Here is a 21,067-nt window from a genome sequence, read left to right on the forward strand (position 1 = left end):
AGAGTAGGCTCTAGATATTACCAAAAACTCCAATTGCCCATATAAAATCAATGTTGATCGTGCAGTACTGTATTGGATAGTGTATCTGGATCCACTAATCTCCAGTACTCTACGTTTAACATGGATTTTATATGGGCAATTGGAGTTTTGGTTAATTACTAAAAAACTACTAACAATCGACGTTGGGTTTCAATTAAAAAGTTGTTTGTTTTTGCAAGACCTTCAAAATGATACGCCTATTAACATATGTTTAACATATATGTTGCTATTTGCATTTTTTTAAAGGCTACCAACATAAAAAAATTAAATCATTGAAAAAGTAATTAATTTGTAAAAAATATTGACATTTCACATAAAAAAGTAAAGCTGAACTCACAAGTACTAAGAATTTTCAAACAGAACGAAAAAAACTTGTGTGGTTTTCAAGATACAGGGATTTTGTAAATATTAATATTTTCCATACAAATGCCGCCATTTTGAAACGGATGAAGATATAGGAGTTCTGTTTTCACTAAATTGTTTGCCTAGTCTGGAGCTTTAAAATGGTACATAACATGACATATGTTTGCGTTTGAAAACTCTGAGATTCGAATCCCTTGACCTTCAGTTTCTCGAACACGCTGTATTTTTAAAATGGTAAACATATTTTTACGTTGTTCCTTGGGTATGAATTAGTGTGGAAAAGTTTTTTTTTCATCTCTATATGTCAAGCCGTTTGTCTGTAATCTGTTTGGGACAGCTTAGAAGATTCACCATGTACAATACACCTAACAATTAACTTGCTATATTAAATACTTGCAACAAGGATACTTAACGGCACCAGTGTTTAAACAGGAGATTTTCATATGTTTTGTTTATTCAACGTCAAGATAAATTGGGAGACACCAAGATTTTATTGGACATTGGAACATTTTGGTAACGAGTAGACGCAGACTTGAAATGCAATTGACTGAATGGTTATAATCTTAGGTAGGCAAAAGTAAAGGTTAAACCATTATGTAAAAATACTTTAGAAAGGTTACATACAATTTGTATTGCTCGTATGTCAATTTTACATTTAAAAACAAAATTTTTGATTTAAATTTATTAAGAAAACGAATAGTCGAAGAAGATTGATGTCAGATTGTGAGAATCAATGTAATTAGTACAATAAAATATTTTAAATTTTAAGAACAAATCGATTAATTAAATGTATTAAGCCATCTTACATAAAAGAGGAAAACCAGTCAGAGAGTTTTAGGTATTGAAAGCTGACTGATGGCAAAGGCTTCATAGTTTTGAACCTACAACGTAAAGGAACTAGCCTTTTAACCTAAGATCACCAAGATTAAGTGCCTCTTCACCTGCCAAACGAGTAGTAGTTTTTAAATATCCCACCTTTACATCCTCGGACATGTTGAAATTTTTTCAATTCTGGAACTGTTTTATACATTTCAGGGTAGTCCTAAATGGTTACGGCACTATCACATAGATATACCATTGGTGATTGGAGAGATTCGAACATGAAATATTAAGACAAATTAAAGGCGTATCTTTAATAAAATGTTAATTTATTAAATTGATCAAATTATATATTATCAAAATAAGGCTACATATATCAATGAAAAACAATCCATAGCAATAACATTTTGTACCACTTTAAACAACCATTCATTTAACCACATCCCAGTAAAAAAACCTGTTTTTAGGAAGATTCTAGCCATAAAATGGATGGATTTAAGATGTAAAACAGACAGCACCTATAAAAGTTTAAACATAATATACTATGCATATAGTATGGTATACATATATTCAGGTACCTTTGGTGCGTTAACTTGTTCAGTAAATGAATCTGATTTGCATATACAAACAAGTCAGACACCTTGAGTTACTTAATCACCACGTAATCACTTAAAGATTTATCCGTAAGGAATTTAAAGAGAATATCATGAAGTTCTAAGTGATAGCCTTAGATACCTTTAATGTAAAGGGAATGATCAATTACAGTAGCCACAAGCCGGCAAGATGAAGTGCTGATACATAATTGATCAGTGGTCAGCAGCCCTGCAAGTTATACGTCCAAGATATAGCTGATGTGGCTATTAACAAGCTTAAACCAGATGGTTCCGATACATGACTCTGTTTGAGGTTGTTTGGGTCATTACATAAAACTTACATGTGACCGCTTTTATTTCCCAAAGTTAAGACAAATATTTGTTTGGGGTTGTGAAATAGATGTTATGACATACTTTTATAATTGTGGCATATAAAATAAGAATAAACTTTTACACGAGTAAGTGATCATTTCAATTTGTTATATACATTATTTCCTATATATTGTATTATTTTCTATTATTTTTTTAAACTAATATTATGTTAGGTATCAATGAATAGTATCCCGAATCAGAGTAACACTCGAGCCGAGTTCTTGTAATATTCAAATGTATTCATCAAATGTATGCATTATAATATTCAATGCAGCGTTCATAATCATTTATTACTACGACGTCACAAAAATATACCTACGGAACTATGTGTGGTAAAATTGTAAAATAAATTGTACCCGCGCCTTTACCTGCAATGGTGTTACCATAAATATTATATACAGCATAAGAAATAAACAGAGTATTACTATCATTACAATAATTATCTGTAGAGGCTTCGCCAACGAACAAAAACAAGATATTTTCAATACTTGTTGCGTCACGCACATAAGAAGAATCATGTTACGATTAACCATTCTACAATGATTAAATTACAATCGAAAATTAAATTAAAACCATTTGTTTGATATCCGACTGAAAAATCTTACAACATAAAATCTTGAACCTAAAATTCTGCGTCTCTTCAGTTCTCTCATAGCGGTATCGACTCTGACATCGACTCTGTCCTCCAGAACAGCATATTCCAGCAGTCTCATCTTTCGATTTTAATGCTCTGCAGTGTATACACTCTCTGTTCATTCTATATATTTTTAATAATTTGTATTGTCTAAAGTTTCGTGGAACTCCTTGCATAATTTTCCAACACCAACCAAGTAACGAAGTATCTCTGTTGAATGCTTTTCACCAATTATTAAATTAAAACATAAACATAACTGTAAACATCCTACTTTGACAGTTCTTATAGTATATTACAGTTTTTTGTTGCTGCTAGTTCACATTAGCTGTTGCCATAAATGCTGTTGGTAAACCTTATAACTTTTTAGTACTATTGAATATCATAGAACCAACCTGTCCAGTTGAAACAACTGTCAAAATTCTAAAAAATCCTTTTAAATATGAATACTCATAAGATTAATAGAAGGTTAAACATAGTTAAAGAACATAGTTTAAGAATGGAAAGGTTAACATAGAAAATTCTAGAGCCACTGGGGTGGAGCACAAACGAATTTTTGAGATAAGAATTGGCTTTTATATCGGGAATAGAACTATCATAATGCCAAATTTCTGCCCAATCCGAGAAGTAGATAATACGTGATTGAACTTCAAACAAACAAACACACAAACTTTCACATTTATAATATTAGTATGATAACATTGATAAATAAACTTGGATTGTGTTTTAGGCTTTTTCGAGGCCCTAAAGCCCCAACTAACGAATAACTCACAATGGTCCGTTTTAAATGACAATTGCAAAATTATAGTTTTCTATCATTTATTATTATTATTATTAGTGTTACTAATAATATGTTACCAAACAAATCTATATTACTAAAACGATCTATATTATTATATTGAATTTTAGCCTCCTGATCGCATTGAAATACTAAAATATTAATGTAAACTAGTGTACCTGTTGCTCGAATTCGAGCAATTGCGAAGCATTACAGGCGACTCAAAGATTATGGAAATACTCACAATCTACACAACAGTTAGATATAATCAAAATCTTTTGTAAATATCTTGTCTTATTTCAAAAAGCTGATCTTGTTTTTTTAGTGTTTTTAGGGTAAAAAAAACATTATTTCTATTTCTTCTACTTGGTTGTGTTTTATGACTTTTTCTATGTTTCCATTGTTTGCAAATCGGTTATTTCAATGATTGCTCAAGAAATGTAGCACAGTGTTAATTCAGTTTTATTTTAAGCCTATATCAAATTGTCCAGGATTTCTCGCTCTTTTCCATTGTAATAATTACATTAACCCAAGCTTCGTCTACAGATGCAATATGCCAAAGAATATCACCTACGTACAATCTCCAAGAAGTGGTAAAAAAGGCAGAAACCAACCCATACAATAGATATAAGTTAACTCTATAAGAAATAATATTAAAAGTTACTGTGATATTAGGATTTTCCACTGATTTGGTAATAGGACATTATATTGCAAAACATGACACGATGCAGAAGAAAATCAATTTTAAAATCAGAAAAATCCATTGCAAATACTGTACTTCATTTTGACAAATTCAATAAATCGCAATTTAAATATTAACAGCTGTTGCATTAAAAAGTAGTGTAGAATTATGCATATGGTCGTAATGTAAACAAATCTGAAGAGGCAACTTTAAAGGCTTCTGGGGCAGAGCCTCAAGGGAATTTACCTCGTTCCTCTTTTGATGGCTCACCTATAGACCAAGACCTTTCTTTAGAGACCCCTACCAAGTTTCTACGCCCAGCCGTTCTCTTAAATTAGCTGGGACAAAAACCCAGTTTTTCCTCCATAAGAATAACATGGGATGGGAATTCAAATGCCACTAGGGCAGAGCCCCAAGGGAATTTACCACGTTTCTCTTTTGATGGCTCATCTACAGACCAAGACCTTTCTTTAGACACCTCTACCGAGTTTCTACGCCCAGCCGTTCTCTCAAAATAGCTGTGACAAAGAAAAACAGTTTCAAATTAATATATAGATACCTGCATTTATGCGATCAATGTGTTGCTAAATTGCAACCGGTTTCGACTCACATAGGAATCATTGTTACGTCTAGACTCAACCTCCGCCCGATCACGTCGTGTCCCGTTTAACCCTAAATGTTCGTATTTATGTCATTTATGTACGTGCGAGTGTTAAATGTATTAATTTTTTATAAACTGACGACCTTCAAATGAAGCGAGAAGACATCTGAACTGGCCCGACGATGATTCCTATGTGAGTCGAAACCGGATGCAATTTAGCAACACATTGATCACATAAATGCAGGTATTTACACCAATTCTTTATAATCGATATTACTAAAACAATTTATTTTATTAAAACAATCTATTTTACTAAAGCAATCTACATTACTAATAGATTACAATAAAATATTGCGAATGCCTCAACTAGTTTGTCATTGAATTTTACATGATTATAAAGTGCTTTGAGAACAAAAGAACGTTTGTCAACGCCCTTGAGTCGTCAAAGGTCTTTGATCAGTTGCTGCCATTGCATTGTGCTTTTGATAAAGATCGTTTCTGGGGCTAAACAGGAAAAAGGAGTCAGATATGGTAAATGACTTAAAGGAAGTAAGAGAACAATGCGGTAGTATGCAACACAATGGAGGCGAAGGATTTAAAGAAATTGTCTAGTCAGTGAATAGCTATGAAATATATAATTTTATACTTCGCAATAAATAAAATGCTCTTTTGTTTGTTTCTATGTGAACATGATTGGTAAATAATTTGATTACGTTAATTATTTTTCATAATTCTGTCCGGAAATCAGCCGTTTTTAGCTCTTGAAATATCGTCCGTAAAGTAATCGTTTTCATCATACTGTCCACAAAGCAGCCGTTTTTAATTATCTAAATCGTTAGCAAAATAATTATTTTCAGGTAACTTCAAATCGGGAACAGAAAAAAACATATGGTAAATCTTTCGGTTCGTTAACCTTAAAATTATATCAGTGCATTATGGAAAAACTAATAACCACACAATATTTAATGTTATGTTTGTAACAACAGTAATGTAAACACTGGTCACGACTTTTCATAACCTCAAATTATCTGGTCCGATTTTATAACTAATAGAAACGTATTTCCACTGTATGATGAAAATAGTCTTTCATTACATGGAGAAAAAGTGTCTTGTTGGTACTTAATCATATATTTCCTAGCTTGGCTGCACCTCGCTTGTAAAACACGATTGGGTACCAAAAAGAGCCACTTTCGCTCTTTGATGAAAACTACTATTTTTGACAAACTCAAAATAATATTGAACAGAAAATACATATGGTAAATCTTTTGGTTAGCTAAATTTTATCAGTGCATTATGAAAACACTGCTAATCACCATAGAGATGGATAGAGATGGATTTAATAGTATTTATAGTTATGTTTGCAAACAACAGAAATGTAAACATTGATGACGCCTTAAACCTAGAATAATGTGGTCTAAGTTTGTAACGATTAGACGCTTAATTTTCAGAGTACGATGAAAATAGTTGTCCATCACACGGAGCAAAAGTGTCTTTTTGGTGTTTAATCGTATTCTCAAGCTTGGCTCTGCATCTCTTGTAACACACGATTATGCACGAAAAAGAACCATTTTCGCTCCTAGGGATGAAAACTACTATTTAATTTTACTGTCCGGAAAAAGCTGTTTTTAGTCCTATAATGTTCCGTAAAATCATTGTTGTTAGGTATCTTCAAATAAGGAACGGAAAAACATAAGTAAATTTGTCAGTTTGCTAACCACAACGTGTTATTAGTACATTATGGAAACGCTGATAATCTCACGATATTTTAATTTATGTCCGTAAACATCCGAAATTTATACATCGATACGGCTTTTTATAACCTAAAATTATGTGGTCTATTTTTTTACAATAAGAAGGTTATTTCCACAGTACGATGAAAATAGTAGTTGTTCATCACACGGAGCGAAAGTGTCGTTTTGGTACTTAACTGTATTTAAAGCTCGGCTGCGCCTCACTTTGTAAAACACATTTGCGTACCAAAAAGAGTCACATTTTCTCCTAGTGATAAAAACTACTATTTCTTCACTCTGTTGTCCATATGAATATACGAATATAGCTCATTTCTTCTCAGCTGAACTATACGAAAATCGTGGATTTTCATTCTATCAAAACATATGATTTTACTATTTTTATGAATTAAACATTATGTTAAATCAAAATTTTTCCTTTTATAAACAAAGTTGTTCCTTTCCCAATCTAAACTTTGCCCTTTCCAAACAAACAAAGTTTCTGTTTAGCTCAACAGTAGCACTAATGTATCTGTTTTTTTATTACAAAAAATAATGATCAACAGCTAACATTTACATAAATTGGAAAACTATGCTATAAATGAACTTTTTGCTATGGCAAGATAGAAGGAAATTACTAAACTGTGGGTATATATTATTTTAATAATTTCATAGTGTGGTTTTTCGCATCGTGAAAAAAGTACCGTTTACTACTCGTTTCGAAAATCCATTCTGGGGCTCGAGAAATGCCTCTACCGTCGGCTTCGCCACGCATTTAATCCACTATAATGACCCGAAATAGATCACTTTTAAGACTAGTAGCGAAATATACTATAACATTATTCATTCATGCCAGAGAGAGGCAATACAATCACTAGCCATCAGAATAAAAATACGAATGTTTACCTTAGTCACGGTTGCGATGACATTCTATTTACTACCATCACAGTAACACTTTTTAAAACGTCCATGTTTGTGTTTATGCCATAGAAATGTTTAAGGTGTTGTAATATATTATATTATATCACATTACCTGGCTCTTACAATTATCTGAAACATCTGTTAAATGTAATGTTTACATTTTTTCTATGATAATAATATACAGTTTTGTTCTAACATTTTACAATGACTTTTATTACTGAAACTAGCTGTGTGCCCGTTCTACGCACGGGGATCTTATAGTAGTCAGTTGAAACCTTCTTATATTAAGATTAAGAACAGCAATTAGTTTGCATATTTGCAGATATGCTGGCAAAACTATTATATATAAACCTTCGCAAATACAGTATCTGACAGTTCAAGCCAAAATAAATGCTTCGCAATTAAATGTCACCCGGATCGTGTTGGTCCATATGTCCAATGATTAAACTTAAAAATGTTTTATAGATCCATGAAGCGTAGCCCTAAAGTAGGCCTATAATTGAAAGTTACTTTCCACATCGGTTAACTTAAACGTATTTAAAGTACTACCTCAACCTCACCATTTAACACTTTACTCCGGTTGACATTTTCAGTATCAAAGGTACTCTTGTCCATTCCGTGAAACACTGAGAAATAAGGACATTAATGCGTTACCAACATACAACAAAACAACACAATACAACAATCCAACAAAGGCCACGAACTATTGATACATAAACAATATAAAGGCGTAAACAATTCATGATGGTTTGCCCAACAAATGTTTTACTCAAATAGGTTATCATTTTCTTAGCATACCGGGTAAGCTAAGATTTGGAATCCAGGCAGAAAAAGCAAAACTTATACAGAGTTAAGACATCACTTAAATTGAATACGGACGGCTCTAATAAATAAGGTGCAACACCAACGATATCTAATTTGTAAACTACCGGTTCCAAGGAAAAGAACCAGTACCTACGTAAGAACCTACCTAAGAATTACAGTAAATCGGACCAATTAAATACATTAATATCTAGTCCCGAGGTTATTGATCTCTTGCTTTTGGATTTTCTCGTAAAAAGTTATAGCGTAAACTTATCGGTGTCAGTTTGAAAAAGAAGCAACCTTACCCAAACAACTTTTTGTTATTTAATAGATTACGCATTCTCTAAACAATGATTAGTATATCTATTAACATTAGAAGGAAATGTGACGAAAATCACACAATGTTGGGGGTTTGGTCATTTGTAATTTTATTTTTTAAGTAGGTAGGCCATGTATTCTATGGAAAAGTACCGGTATCAAGGATCGTCGTCAAAAAGGTTGTTATGAATAAATATGTAGGCTTACGTACCCAAGATATGAGCTATGGGCCTATTGGCTGTATGGTCCAGCGATTGCATCACACGGTGAGTAGAAACAGAAAGTGACACATTGGAAAAGCGAGTTTAGCACTTCCTCTGTTAAACCTCTGTTACAATCACCCACTGCAGTTGTGATTTTTTACTTTACACTTTACACAATCGCCATTGAAGCGCCGTCAATGAGTGGAAACCTTTTTTGTAAGCTATTGGCGACGATCATTTCAGTGTCACAGCCCTAAAAAACACTGATTCAAGGTATTCTTCTTTCTGGTTGTCAAAAATCAAGAAACATTTTATACTCAAAGAATTTCTGGTTCCGATTTGGACGATGTCTAGTTATTTAATTTCATTTACGGTTACACTATTAGACTATATTATTGCACTTGCGATTAATTAAATCCGTTCTGTAAGAAAAACGTTTTTAATCTCACTTGGTTGGGATTTGCTTTCAAAACGTGATTCGAAATAGTTGCGGTATTTGTAAACAACATTTGTAAACATGTCATTGACAGCTATAAAAAATAATCTTGATCCGAACAGCTGTTCGTTATTTCATAGACGATTATGTGATAAAAATTGAACGAAAATTTGACAAAAATCGCACAAAACTGCAATTTTGAACGTCGGTAATTTTATTTACAAAGTAGTGAGGCTATATTTAAATCACTAAAGACACTCTCGCCAATCCAGTGAATACATTAAAATGACTTGGATCTTGATATGTACTCTGGTTTTCACGGAGAAGATTGCGTAAAATGCCATCTTGAGTGTTACAGACAAAGGGACAGACAGACAGACAGAAATTGAGATAAGACTCGTTTCTGCTTCTTTAATGTATAAAACGTAAAAATAACCTAAAAGTATATAATTCTGAGCAATGTACAGACAAAACTCTAATTTTATTTATATAGATATGTTTTAGTGGCGACGAGGACGGGATTTTTAATGACTCGTACACTTTTCTACAGGATAAACATTGAAATTAACATACTATCATGACTGAAGACCTTTCAACAATTTTATCAACGTTTGTTCAACAACAGGCTATGCTTTTGAACAAGTTTAATGAAATCATACAAACCCATGCACAGAATCCAAAACCTTCAACACCCCAGAACGGAATCACATCATTCAATTTTGATTCATTTGATGAAAATCTTGAAGATTTCAATTCATATAGACAACGACTTGAAAATTACTTTCATTTGAAAAACATTACAGGAAACGAAGATGAAGTACAACAAATCAAACAAATCAAAGCAAGAATATTGATCAATTGTATTGGACCAAAACATTATCAGCTACTAGGTAGTCTTGTATCTCCAGACCTACCATCAAACAAAAGCTACGACGAATTGATTAAAATAGCTGAAAAACATTTATGTCCAAAACCCAATGTTTTTGTGCAACAACATACTTTTCTATCACGTGTTCAATGTCCGACAGAGTCCATATCTGAGTTTGTAGCTGCACTAAGAAGACTTACATTCACATGCAATTTCAACTGCCCTTCTTGTGAATCTTCAGTAGTCGATTTGTTTTTACGTGCACAATTCATTCGAGGATTACGAGATGAAACAATCAGTGTAAAGATGCTTCAGCATCCAGAATTGACTTTTGAAGGTGCGTATGAACAGGCTCTGACTCTTGAAGCATCAAAAAAAGGTTGCAAAACATTTCATGAAACTGATTCAATAAATAAAGTTTCTAGAGTTTTTTGTACAAAAAACTATGATTGTAATAACACATCAGCAAAACAAAGTCAAAATAATCGTAAGAAGTTTTATGAGCGCCTTGGAATTGCAGGACTATGTGTGCGTTGTGGTGAGAATAACCACATGGCAAAATCGTGCGACAGGGACATTAACACCTTATTTTGTAGTTTATGCCATAACCATGGTCATATCTCAAAAGTTTGCATATCAACCTTAACAAAATCAAGTCATCGCAAGGTAAATACCATAGTTCAAGAAGACATAGAACATGATGCGTTTTCTATTGGAAGAATCATTCCTGTCTGTATTACCTCCACTACTTCACAAACGGAAAATTTCACGACAACACTGAACATTGAAAATGGTAATCTTACCTTTGAAATCGACACTGGGAGTCCAGTAACTATAATCAATAACAAAGACCTTCAAAAAGTTTGCCCCAACAGAACTCTTCAGCCAACATCGACAACATTTAAAACAGTTACTGGTGAAATCTTTAAACCTCTGGGTGTTGCCAAAGTTGAGGTTTGGTACAGTAACAAATCTACAAACCTGAACTTGTTTGTTGTGGATAACATTATTAAACCATTACTAGGTCGAGATTGGTTACAAAAACTGAAAATTCCCTTAGATTCTCAACTATCCACTTCCACCCTAGCTCCTCCGCCATTTAAGCCTGCTGTAACTTGCTCTTTGCCACCTCCACCACCCTCTGTCAAACCTGTGAGCTACGGCTACTCCGCAGTTCCAGTTCAACTAATAACCTACGAAATGCCATTGATACCAGTAACTTACACACCACCCGCCTCAGCTGTCTTCTACGAGTACTCTTACCCAGCTGTGAAACCTGTAGTGCCGAAATTTCTCAAAACACCGATTGTACCACTGAAACCAGTCCAGTACATGACCACACCCCACTTTGAACATTCTAATCCAACCCCCCTGAAGACTCTCAAGTATTCAAAAACAGTGCCTGCAGTTAGCTATGGATACTTACCTCCGCCCAGTGTGTACTTAACTCCTTCCGCCCCGACAGTGAGCTACAAGTATCCCATTCCAGCTCCAACAGCAGTATCCAACAGTTACAAATCGACCATGTCAATTCTACGACCCCTAGTTGATTTCCCTCCTGTTCAGTTTTTAACTCCCGCTCCTGTTAATTTTGAATAATCTACTCCAGTTCCAGACAAAACCTTCTACTATTCACGACTCCAGTAAGCTATTAAGCTATACACCCGCTCCAATGAAAAAAAAGAAGAAGAAAAACTAAAGTTAACTATCTACACCACACAAGTATCAGTTATGAGTATTCTACTCCAAGACTTCAACCTGTTGTTCTCTTTTTAGAGGGGAAGACTGTAATATATTATATTATATCACATTACCTGGCTCTTACAATTATCTGAAACATCTGTTAAATGTAATGTTTACATTTTTCTATGATAATAATATACAGTTTTGTTCTAACATTTTACAATGACTTTTATTACTGAAATATGTTTTAGGTGTTTTGTAGTTCTAATTGCTATACTCTAAATTGTTATCGTCAACCTTTTATTTAATGGAATCATTGATTGACCACTTGGAACCAAAGTGTGACTTTTAGCCTTGAAGGCGCACACTTTAAACAACATTTTCATACATTTCAGTAAAAACCAACCATTAAACGTGTATTGAGGTTCCAGAATTCAAGTATCCTAAATGTGCCTATTGCTGCAGTTGTGGGGGAAGAAAGAGGTATAGATAATTTACATACTTATAACCACAAACGCTATCCTGAACCTTTGTCACGTGGGTAAATGTTGAATGGTTCCGCTTTATCTACATCGAAATGTTAATACTTTGTGTATGCGTTGTAAGTATAGCTGGTCTGTAACCAGCTTACACCCATTGACACTCAACATCATAACATTGTCATCCCTCATAATAGTCATAATAATAATAATAGTCATAATAGTCAAAACTCTCTGATAACATAGTGTGTATGCCACAGTCGTGGTGGAGGAGGCGGAGGCAGAGCTCGGGGGTGTTGCTACTCTACCCTGTGACCTGACTACACCCATTGACACTCAACATCATAACATTGTCATCAAGGACATATAATAGTCAAAACGCTTTGATAACATAGTGTGTGTCCCACAGTGGTGGTGGAGGAGGTGGAGGCAGAGCTCGGGGGTGTTGCTACTCTATCCTGTAACCTGACTACACCCATTGATACTCAACATCATAACTTTGTCATCAAGGACATAATAGTCAAAACTCTCTGATAACATGGTGTGTATCCAACAGTCGTTGTGGAGGAGGCGGAGGCAGAGCTCGGAGGTGTTGCCACTCTTCCCTGTGACCTGACTACACCCATCACCATGGACTCTCTATCTCTCGTCATCTGGTACAAGGACGATGGAAAATCTCCTATCTACAGGTGCGTTGATCATGAATACCTATATAATCTTTGTCCACATAAATGTACCTTAAGATCAGACATAACATTTACAACACAGCTTTACACTGCAACTATGGTGTTAATATTTACATTTATTGCAGCATTCATTACCAAACATTTGAAAAATGTAATTTTATATTAGTTTGATTAAAAGTCTACCAATAGCCATACCTACAGCCACATAAAGTTAAATTTGTACTTAAGTCATTATTTAAAATGCTAATTCTTAAATGGACGAATGCAGGTAACAAGCGTATAATTAAACTAAATGAAATAAATACTTTCCCATATTTATACTTGACTATCAGAGTACCCGTCCTTCGTACGGGGTTGGAATATAAGTATAAAATGCTTATTGCAGTTATACTCAAGCTTTGCGTTTGCAATAAGGAAGGACACAGTTTGATAAAATTTGCTTTTTTAAATTTACAGTATTCTATAGTATAACACATCTACCATAGCCATAATGTTCTACCACTTCACCTAAACCATATAGAGAAAAATAAATTATCAACAATTCGCAAAATATCACAAATCATTCATTAAATGAAAAACATAAACATAGCTGTAAACAATCCTACTTTGACAGTTCTCATTGCGAATCACAGTTTTTTGTTGCTGCTTAGTTCAAATTAGCTGTTTTCATAAATGCAAAAAAATATAGTGCTGCACCCTGTTGGTAAATATTATAACTTTTTAATGCTTTTCCATAAAATCATAGAACCAACCTTTTTAGTTGAAACAGCTGACTAAATTCTTTAATTCCATTTAAATATGAATACTCATAAGGTTAACATGGGGAATTACAGAGCCACTGGGGCGGAGCCCGAAAGGATTTTTGAGATAAAAATATGCCTATATGTTAATCGGGAATGTAAGCTATCATCATGCCAAATTTCAGCCCAATCCGTCCAGTGGTTTATGCGTGATTGAACTTCAAACACACAAGCAAACATACAAACAAACACACAAACTTTCACATTTATAATATTAGTAAGATAAGATAAGATAAATGGTTTATCATATTTTTTTACCATCCTATATTCTAAAAATACTATGGATTTTTATATAAACATTATTATATAAACAGACGAAACTTTTTGTGTTGTGTGATGTTTTTATTGTACCAGTGAAACAGTTCAACAGATTTGACGGTTTGGTAATATACTAAAATGTTTACGTCACAATGTACTATACCGTATCCTGCCCAAGTGTGTTGACTAAATGTCATGTTTCAGCATGGACGTCAGGGGTCGAGGTCTGGACGAGGCCACACATTGGTCTGAGGACCCTATGTTCAAAGGTCGACTGATTTATAATGTACTATATCGTATCCTGCCCAAGTGTGTTGACAAGTATGTTGTCATGTTTCAGCATGGACGTCAGGGGTCGAGGTCTGGACGAGGCCACGCATTGGTCTGAGGACCCTATGTTCAAAGGTCGACTGATTTATACAGCGGACTACCCAGCCTCTAGTCTCAGTTTACGGTCTCTGACTGAAGCAGACGCTGGTATTTACAAATGCAGAGTAGACTTCAAACATTCCCCAACCAAAAACTACTACGTCAATTTAACAGTTTTAGGTGTGTACTTTGGGTATCTAGAGACCAGAGAAAAGTGTAATTACCTTTCTAATTTCAGGAGTGTTGGACTGATGCACTTAAACAAATATTTTAATCTATATTTAACTTTTCAAAATCATTCATTTAAAGATGCAAAATTTTAAATTCAAATAAGAAAGACCGAGCTGTTCTGGATTATTAAGCCTTTCATCAATGGTCCCCTGGCTAGAGAAACAGCAGTTTTAACAAGATGAAAGGCTAAAACTGTTAACGTAGCCTACTAGCATATACTAAGCGGGAGTATGTTTTATCTATGCTACTAGTGTTTAAACTTATGTGCAATTATTTGCAGCTTCAAATTCTTGCTTCATCAAAAAATCCAGCTTCAAGCTAAGCGTGTGTCACTAATTCAATACTAGGCAAATTTTTACTAAATATTCACTGGATATTCAAAGTTTGTGGTGGTGTGATATCTGAAGTTTTATTCTTACTAAGATGTGCATCAGCTTAATTTAAAATGGTATCTATAAGCTATCACAAAATTTGGCCATATTTTCCTGATGACACTATTAAAATATACTGTCACAGAAACTATCAAAACAAAGTGTAATTTTTGTTTATATTATGTAAACATCGCAAACTGTTAATCTATAACCAAGCATGTTTTATTTACGCATTATAACTGGCACAATGAAAGAAGTAACTGTTTGCCTGGAAACAAAGAAGCTTATCCATTTGTCTGAGTTAACGCTACTTTCAGTTTTATTGTATGTTTCCCCAGTGCAGCATACAGTAGAATACTCTGTAAACAACATCAATCTTCACGACATAGAAGCGTTACTTAATCAAGTGTAGTGTGCGTTGTTCTACTGAATAAGTTACGTAACTAAACGGATATTTGTTCCCAATCATTGATAGATTTTAGTCATAAACAAAAGATATTGCAGATTAAATTTTATTTTACTGGCTTAAAACTGTAATAAAATATATTAAAATGTAAGTTTCAGACATTTAGTAATTTTCAAGAGCTTTGGTGAATTTAATGATAGTTAATTAAACTTAAAACTGAGTTTTCACCATAAACGACAAATAACTAAAATTTCCTCAAAACTCCTTAGAAACAAATTCCCCTTAATAACCAAATGTAAAGAGAAATCATCGCCAAAGAATAATAGCCAAAGAAATAGCTGATATAATTTGTAAGATCAAAGCTGATTTGAGTATACAATTTGATTTTGTTTTAGTCCCACCTAAAAGTCTGGAGCTGTTTGATGGTTTATCAGGGCGGAGGATAGAGAAACCCACGTTTGGACCTGTAGCTGAAGGAACTAATGTAGAGATCGTCTGCACTGCCACCGGAGGTATACAAGTTTTACCCATCAATGTAGAGATGTGTATATTACGTATACATTGTTTTCTAAGATGAATATCAAACTTACGTACACATTACAGGTATTATATATCTTATAATATATATTATACTTATACACATTACAAGTAAGACTAACTATAGTTATTTGTGCAACTAGTGAGAAGAGTGAGGCAATTGTACTTTGAACTCGAGTTGCACATTATACTTTTCCTACAGTTACCATAAAACAAATAAATTGGTGAAGAACATAACCTATTTTTACACAGAAGTGAACTTTTAATATAACATTTAATGTGAAGTGACAAATAAACAGTACAACAGCTGACCAGCTGATTTACAGCCAGTGCTGCCAACGTATTTCGCGCCCAGATGACGTTGCCTGCATATTACGCGCTCACTATTTCGTGCCTTCACGTTGCAAATCTGGAGTGAGACAAAGTAATTAGAGTGAGACAATGTTAACATTGTCTCACTGATGAGCGAATTGGCCACTTTGCTTTCTCAAATCAGTGCGAGAACATGTACATTGTTAGGTAACTGTAGGAAAAATTAATTCTGCCGCGTTTTATTGTTTTAGCAAATTTCGCATAAAGAGAACAAGCTTTTACGTCGCATTACACTGTTTTAACGAACCCCACGCAAGGGTTTAGTCCAGAAAAGGCTGTTTGCCACCAGTTTAATCAAATGGTGTTTCGTTACGTACTACTGTACTTTAATGAGCTGTTTCCAGACACCAGCTGATTTTATTTTTGCAATAAGGTGTTATAAACATAAACATTGCTGCTCTTAAAGGGTACGAGTAGAGATTGTTAGTCCTTAAGTCGGTGAAAATATAAGGATTACTGTAGTACAGTTTTTATTGTCAATTTAGCTTAGTATAGCGTAAAAAATATCGTAGGCTACGTCACTCGTCCATAATGTGTTTGCTGGACTCGTATAGTAATCCCGCACTCGACTCTATGTAAGTTTGTGAGTGTTTCCATTAGGACAATAATTACTCGAGTAAATATTATTCAATTTCAATGGAATTTGGTACAAACATTTAAGTTTCTTTAACGAGTTCACGGACCAGCATGTTTGGACCATAAAAAACAGTGTTTAGTGGGTGTTATGAGTGAAAAATTGGGGTTTATATTTTGCCTTAAAAAATATAAATGTTTGCTATTTATTTCGAAACCAATTTGTATAGCTAAAAAAAGTACATTGAATAGTTGTTGTACACGTAATGGTTACTCAGAAAAAACATTTTAAATGAAAAATTTCCATGTTAATCGTATGAAGAACAAGTAATGTAGTTAGCTTGTTATGGTTATATTATTATCAAATTCCTCTGATTTATTTATTTTAATTATTTTACCAATTCAACAAAATAATCTATGAGGTTCCCTGTATCACCAAACTTTAATACTTAACTGTATTAAACGTAATTAAAACAGAAAATGAGTTTGATATTTTAATGAAAAACGAATCAGATAAATTGTAATCCACTTAGTCTGCAGGATTGATACAGCATATCTGTTGAAAAACTTATTTTTTGTATTTTCCATGTTGCTGTAATAAAAAAGGTGTAAACAAATACATCCAACTATTTTACTATACCGGGTTTGATACGTAGGTATTGAATTAACCCTTTAACCGTATTAATAACTCAAATTAACTAGACTTTAGAAGAAATTCACAAACTAAGTCACGATTGTTTTATATTTAAATAATAGTTTATGTAGGTCAATTACTACTATTACTAAGATTTAACATATAGGATAATGTTTGTAAAGGAACAAATATGCTATTTTTAGTGTTTTTGTTAGAAATTAATATTTGCACTGTTAGTCATTTTCGTTAAATAAAAACGTTATCAAAGTTAACCCATACGAATTGGCTGCAGGGGTTTAGAAAGAAACATTAAATGAACATTTTAATATTACTTGACAGAACTTCTCTTCTGATGTAACCATTTTTGTTTTTTCTGCGACAGATTGAAATGGGACTGGAATCAATTACTTTGCGTCCCAGGGGTATGTCACACGACATCAAGCGACCTTATTTCGATTTAAGAGAAACAAACAATTACAACTTTATCACAGCTAAAACGAGTTAATAAAAGTTTTTACCAATCGCTAGAAAAGTATTTTAATTTCAAGTTTTCTATTAAGGTCAATCTTTCTTGTTGATGGTTAAATTAATAATGTAATATTGTTTATAAATTTTTAATCTTCTTTATAACAAAACATAATCCTTATCCAAGCTTGGTCTCTTAAGGTGGCATTTGTGTGATTTAGCAGGTGTAAAGAGTAGCCGTCGTTTGAAATAGTTTGCAGAAATCCATTAGATACAATAGGAAAGTAAATTACTCAGCTGAATGGAAGTTTGTCCTGAGTACGGACTAATGTAAGGCTTACGAAACGTCGGCCACTATTTTTGTTAGTCCAACGAAGTGGTCATCTCTCGAAAACAAAATATGAAAGTCTGCTATGGCCGTGGAATGGTATCTTTTACTTTTAGTTTGGCATTTCCAAAACATTGGAACTGTGTCATTTTTATAGGTCGTACTAATAGAATAGTTTTTATATGTCGCCACGTAAATGCTGTCCTGTGCAGGCTGGCCCACACCGGCAGTGACGTGGTATCGCCAGGAGGACGTCGTGGACCCTGTGTCGGACGATCAGTCTGATGGACAAGTCAGCAACACTCTGCTGTTGATGGACGTCACCAGAGAACACTACGGGGCGATGTACGAGTGCAGAGCCTCTACTTCACCTAACTTCGCAGCACTCCGGGTCTCAGTTACACTTGACATATTCTGTAAATATATAATCCTTCATAAATTACCAATTCTGTATACATCAATACACACTAACATACATATTCTAAGCTGAATATATATTTAAGGTAAATGTAGAGTAATTTTATGATATAATGGAGAGATAGGGTTTTTTAGGCTTTGCAACTAAGATACGCTGTTTTATTAGGAAGCATCAGTTATTTAAGGCCCAATGATCGAGTTTCGTTAGTCAAAGCTACTGCCTTATCTCAGGATCAAACCAGTGACCTTCTGATAACCAAACAAGCACTATAGTAACTTTAAATGTTTTAGATGCCAATATCGGTTCCTATGAAAATAAGCAAAATGGATTTTTATCGGGTAGTATTTACCTAAAGAATAACTTATTTTGCAGGTCTAAATATGCATTGCATATTTTGAAAAAGAAGATAAACAATTCCATAGTAATATAAATCAGATAATTTATTCAATGGTTTTTATAGTTTTGCTTAAATAAAATTTGTTTTACTAAACAAATTTTAAAACATATTTTGGCAAAGATATTTTCTTCAAAATAAAGCAGTTAATTCATTCCTTAAATAAAAATCTACCGATGAAAATGTTTTTGGGCTAAATATTATTAGAGTTTGTTGAACCGTGCATTATATTTCACCCAGAGAACAAGTTTTGAAAATCCAACATAATTGTAAAAGATAGCCTATTTTGAAAAAAGTAATGATGGTGTGAATACTAACATGTTAAGCCTTTAGGTGGCAAAAGACTTTGGATTTTAAGGAGGTTTATTTCAGGGGTGTTTGAGTTAAGGCTACCTCGCTAAATGTGCCTCAAGTCTGTTCCCTAATATCAACGGGTAGTTACAGAAGAACTCCCAACGGTATAGAATTAATGGATTGTTTTGGCTATGGTAACAAGGGAGACGGTAGATAGATTTTCGTTTATAAATTTCAAACCACTACTGTTTCGAACATAGTAATCTATTTATAACCAGTTAAAAAACAATTCAAGCCAAACCTTTAATATCGTGTGTTCGATAACTTTCTACAATATCGATTCGGCAAGATATCATAACAGTTAAATCTCTTTTAGCAAGTAAATACTCATTAGAAAAAGCAAAAAGTTTAACAAATGAATTTAAGTCTCCACAATGTGTTTAACTCCATTCTTCGATATGTAGACATACATTTAAGGCAATCAATGAGGTATTTTATAATACTGTCTCTAGTATAACACATACTGTTAAAAAATTAACTAAAACACTTCCAGTGAGTGGTCCTATAGTTCCTAAGCCTAAAACGACCAAACACTGTTTAGCTAAAAAAAACTCATGCACATCTTACGATGATATGGCGCAAACTGGTTTGCAAAGATATATTTTCTAATAAAATTGTATTTACATAATATGTTATCTTCTATATATATATATATATATATATATATATATATATATAAGGCAAAGCCCTCACTCACTCACTCACTCACTCATCACTAATTCTCCCACTTCCCATTTAACTAGGAGGGTGAAATTCGGTACACCGATTCTTTGGGCATTAAATGGGAAAACTAAGTAGTTTTTATTCTGAGCGGGCTTTCGGGCTCCGCCCCAGTGGTTTTGGAGTTTCCCATGTTAACCTCATGATTTTCCATATTTAAAAGGAATTAATGAATCTCAACAGTTGTTTCAATTAAACAAGTTGGTTCTGTTCTATGATGTTCAATATCATTAAATAAACAAGGATTACCAACAGGGTGCAGCACTATTATTTTTTTTTATATTTATGACAACAGCTAATTTGCAACCAAAAGGTGAGTGAGCGTAGTGAACGAACTTCGACCTGGAGGCGAGTTAGCGTAGCAAACGAGCTAACCTGAAGGCAAGTGAGCGCAGCGAACGAGCTCCAACCTAAAGGCCATGCGAACGAGCTCATCTGGAAAATGAACGAGCATTTGACATCAAACCACATTAGGACAGGACGAAGTCTGTCAGGCCAGCTAGTTCAACTATAATCCTCAAAAATTATACCACATCTCTGTTTATAAAACTAACTGGTAGTAATTTGTGAATTACAATACGTTCCAGTGGGACCACTGACAGTTAAGCTGATGGGCCAAAACACACCACTGAGTGCGGGGAAGGAGTACGAGCTGGCGTGTCAGAGTGCTGGCTCGCGGCCACCAGCTACCATCACTTGGTGGAAGGGGGGCTCCAGACTCGACGTGCCTACTCGCGTCACTGTGAGTGTCGCTGTCATAACTTACAATCATACTAACCTATGTATTGTCCACATAAGAGGTTGACCTTACCATCCTTACGTAGGACACACGGT

At 34.0% G+C, this 21,067-nt stretch overlaps 1 protein-coding gene across 1 annotated transcript in view; it reads left to right on the forward strand.

Moving 5' to 3' along the window:
- The window catches only part of LOC128998078 (uncharacterized), a 36,080-nt gene that overhangs the window by 5,264 nt on the left and 9,749 nt on the right, over window positions 1-21,067 (forward strand). The window contains exons 3-11 of the mRNA XM_054424069.1: window positions 11,243-11,630; window positions 11,932-11,942; window positions 12,727-12,777; window positions 12,874-13,006; window positions 14,266-14,370; window positions 14,402-14,610; window positions 15,834-15,950; window positions 18,560-18,763; window positions 20,821-20,975. Coding sequence (XP_054280044.1) covers window positions 11,243-11,630; window positions 11,932-11,942; window positions 12,727-12,777; window positions 12,874-13,006; window positions 14,266-14,370; window positions 14,402-14,610; window positions 15,834-15,950; window positions 18,560-18,763; window positions 20,821-20,975 — 1,373 coding nt within the window. The remainder of the gene's footprint in view (window positions 1-11,242; window positions 11,631-11,931; window positions 11,943-12,726; window positions 12,778-12,873; window positions 13,007-14,265; window positions 14,371-14,401; window positions 14,611-15,833; window positions 15,951-18,559; window positions 18,764-20,820; window positions 20,976-21,067) is intronic.

This window comes from Macrosteles quadrilineatus, unplaced genomic scaffold (genome assembly GCF_028750875.1).
Source record: "Macrosteles quadrilineatus isolate MER2022 unplaced genomic scaffold, UCM_ALF_1.0 Scaffold_1__1_contigs__length_201487025, whole genome shotgun sequence".
NCBI classification, from domain to species: domain Eukaryota; kingdom Metazoa; phylum Arthropoda; class Insecta; order Hemiptera; family Cicadellidae; genus Macrosteles; species Macrosteles quadrilineatus.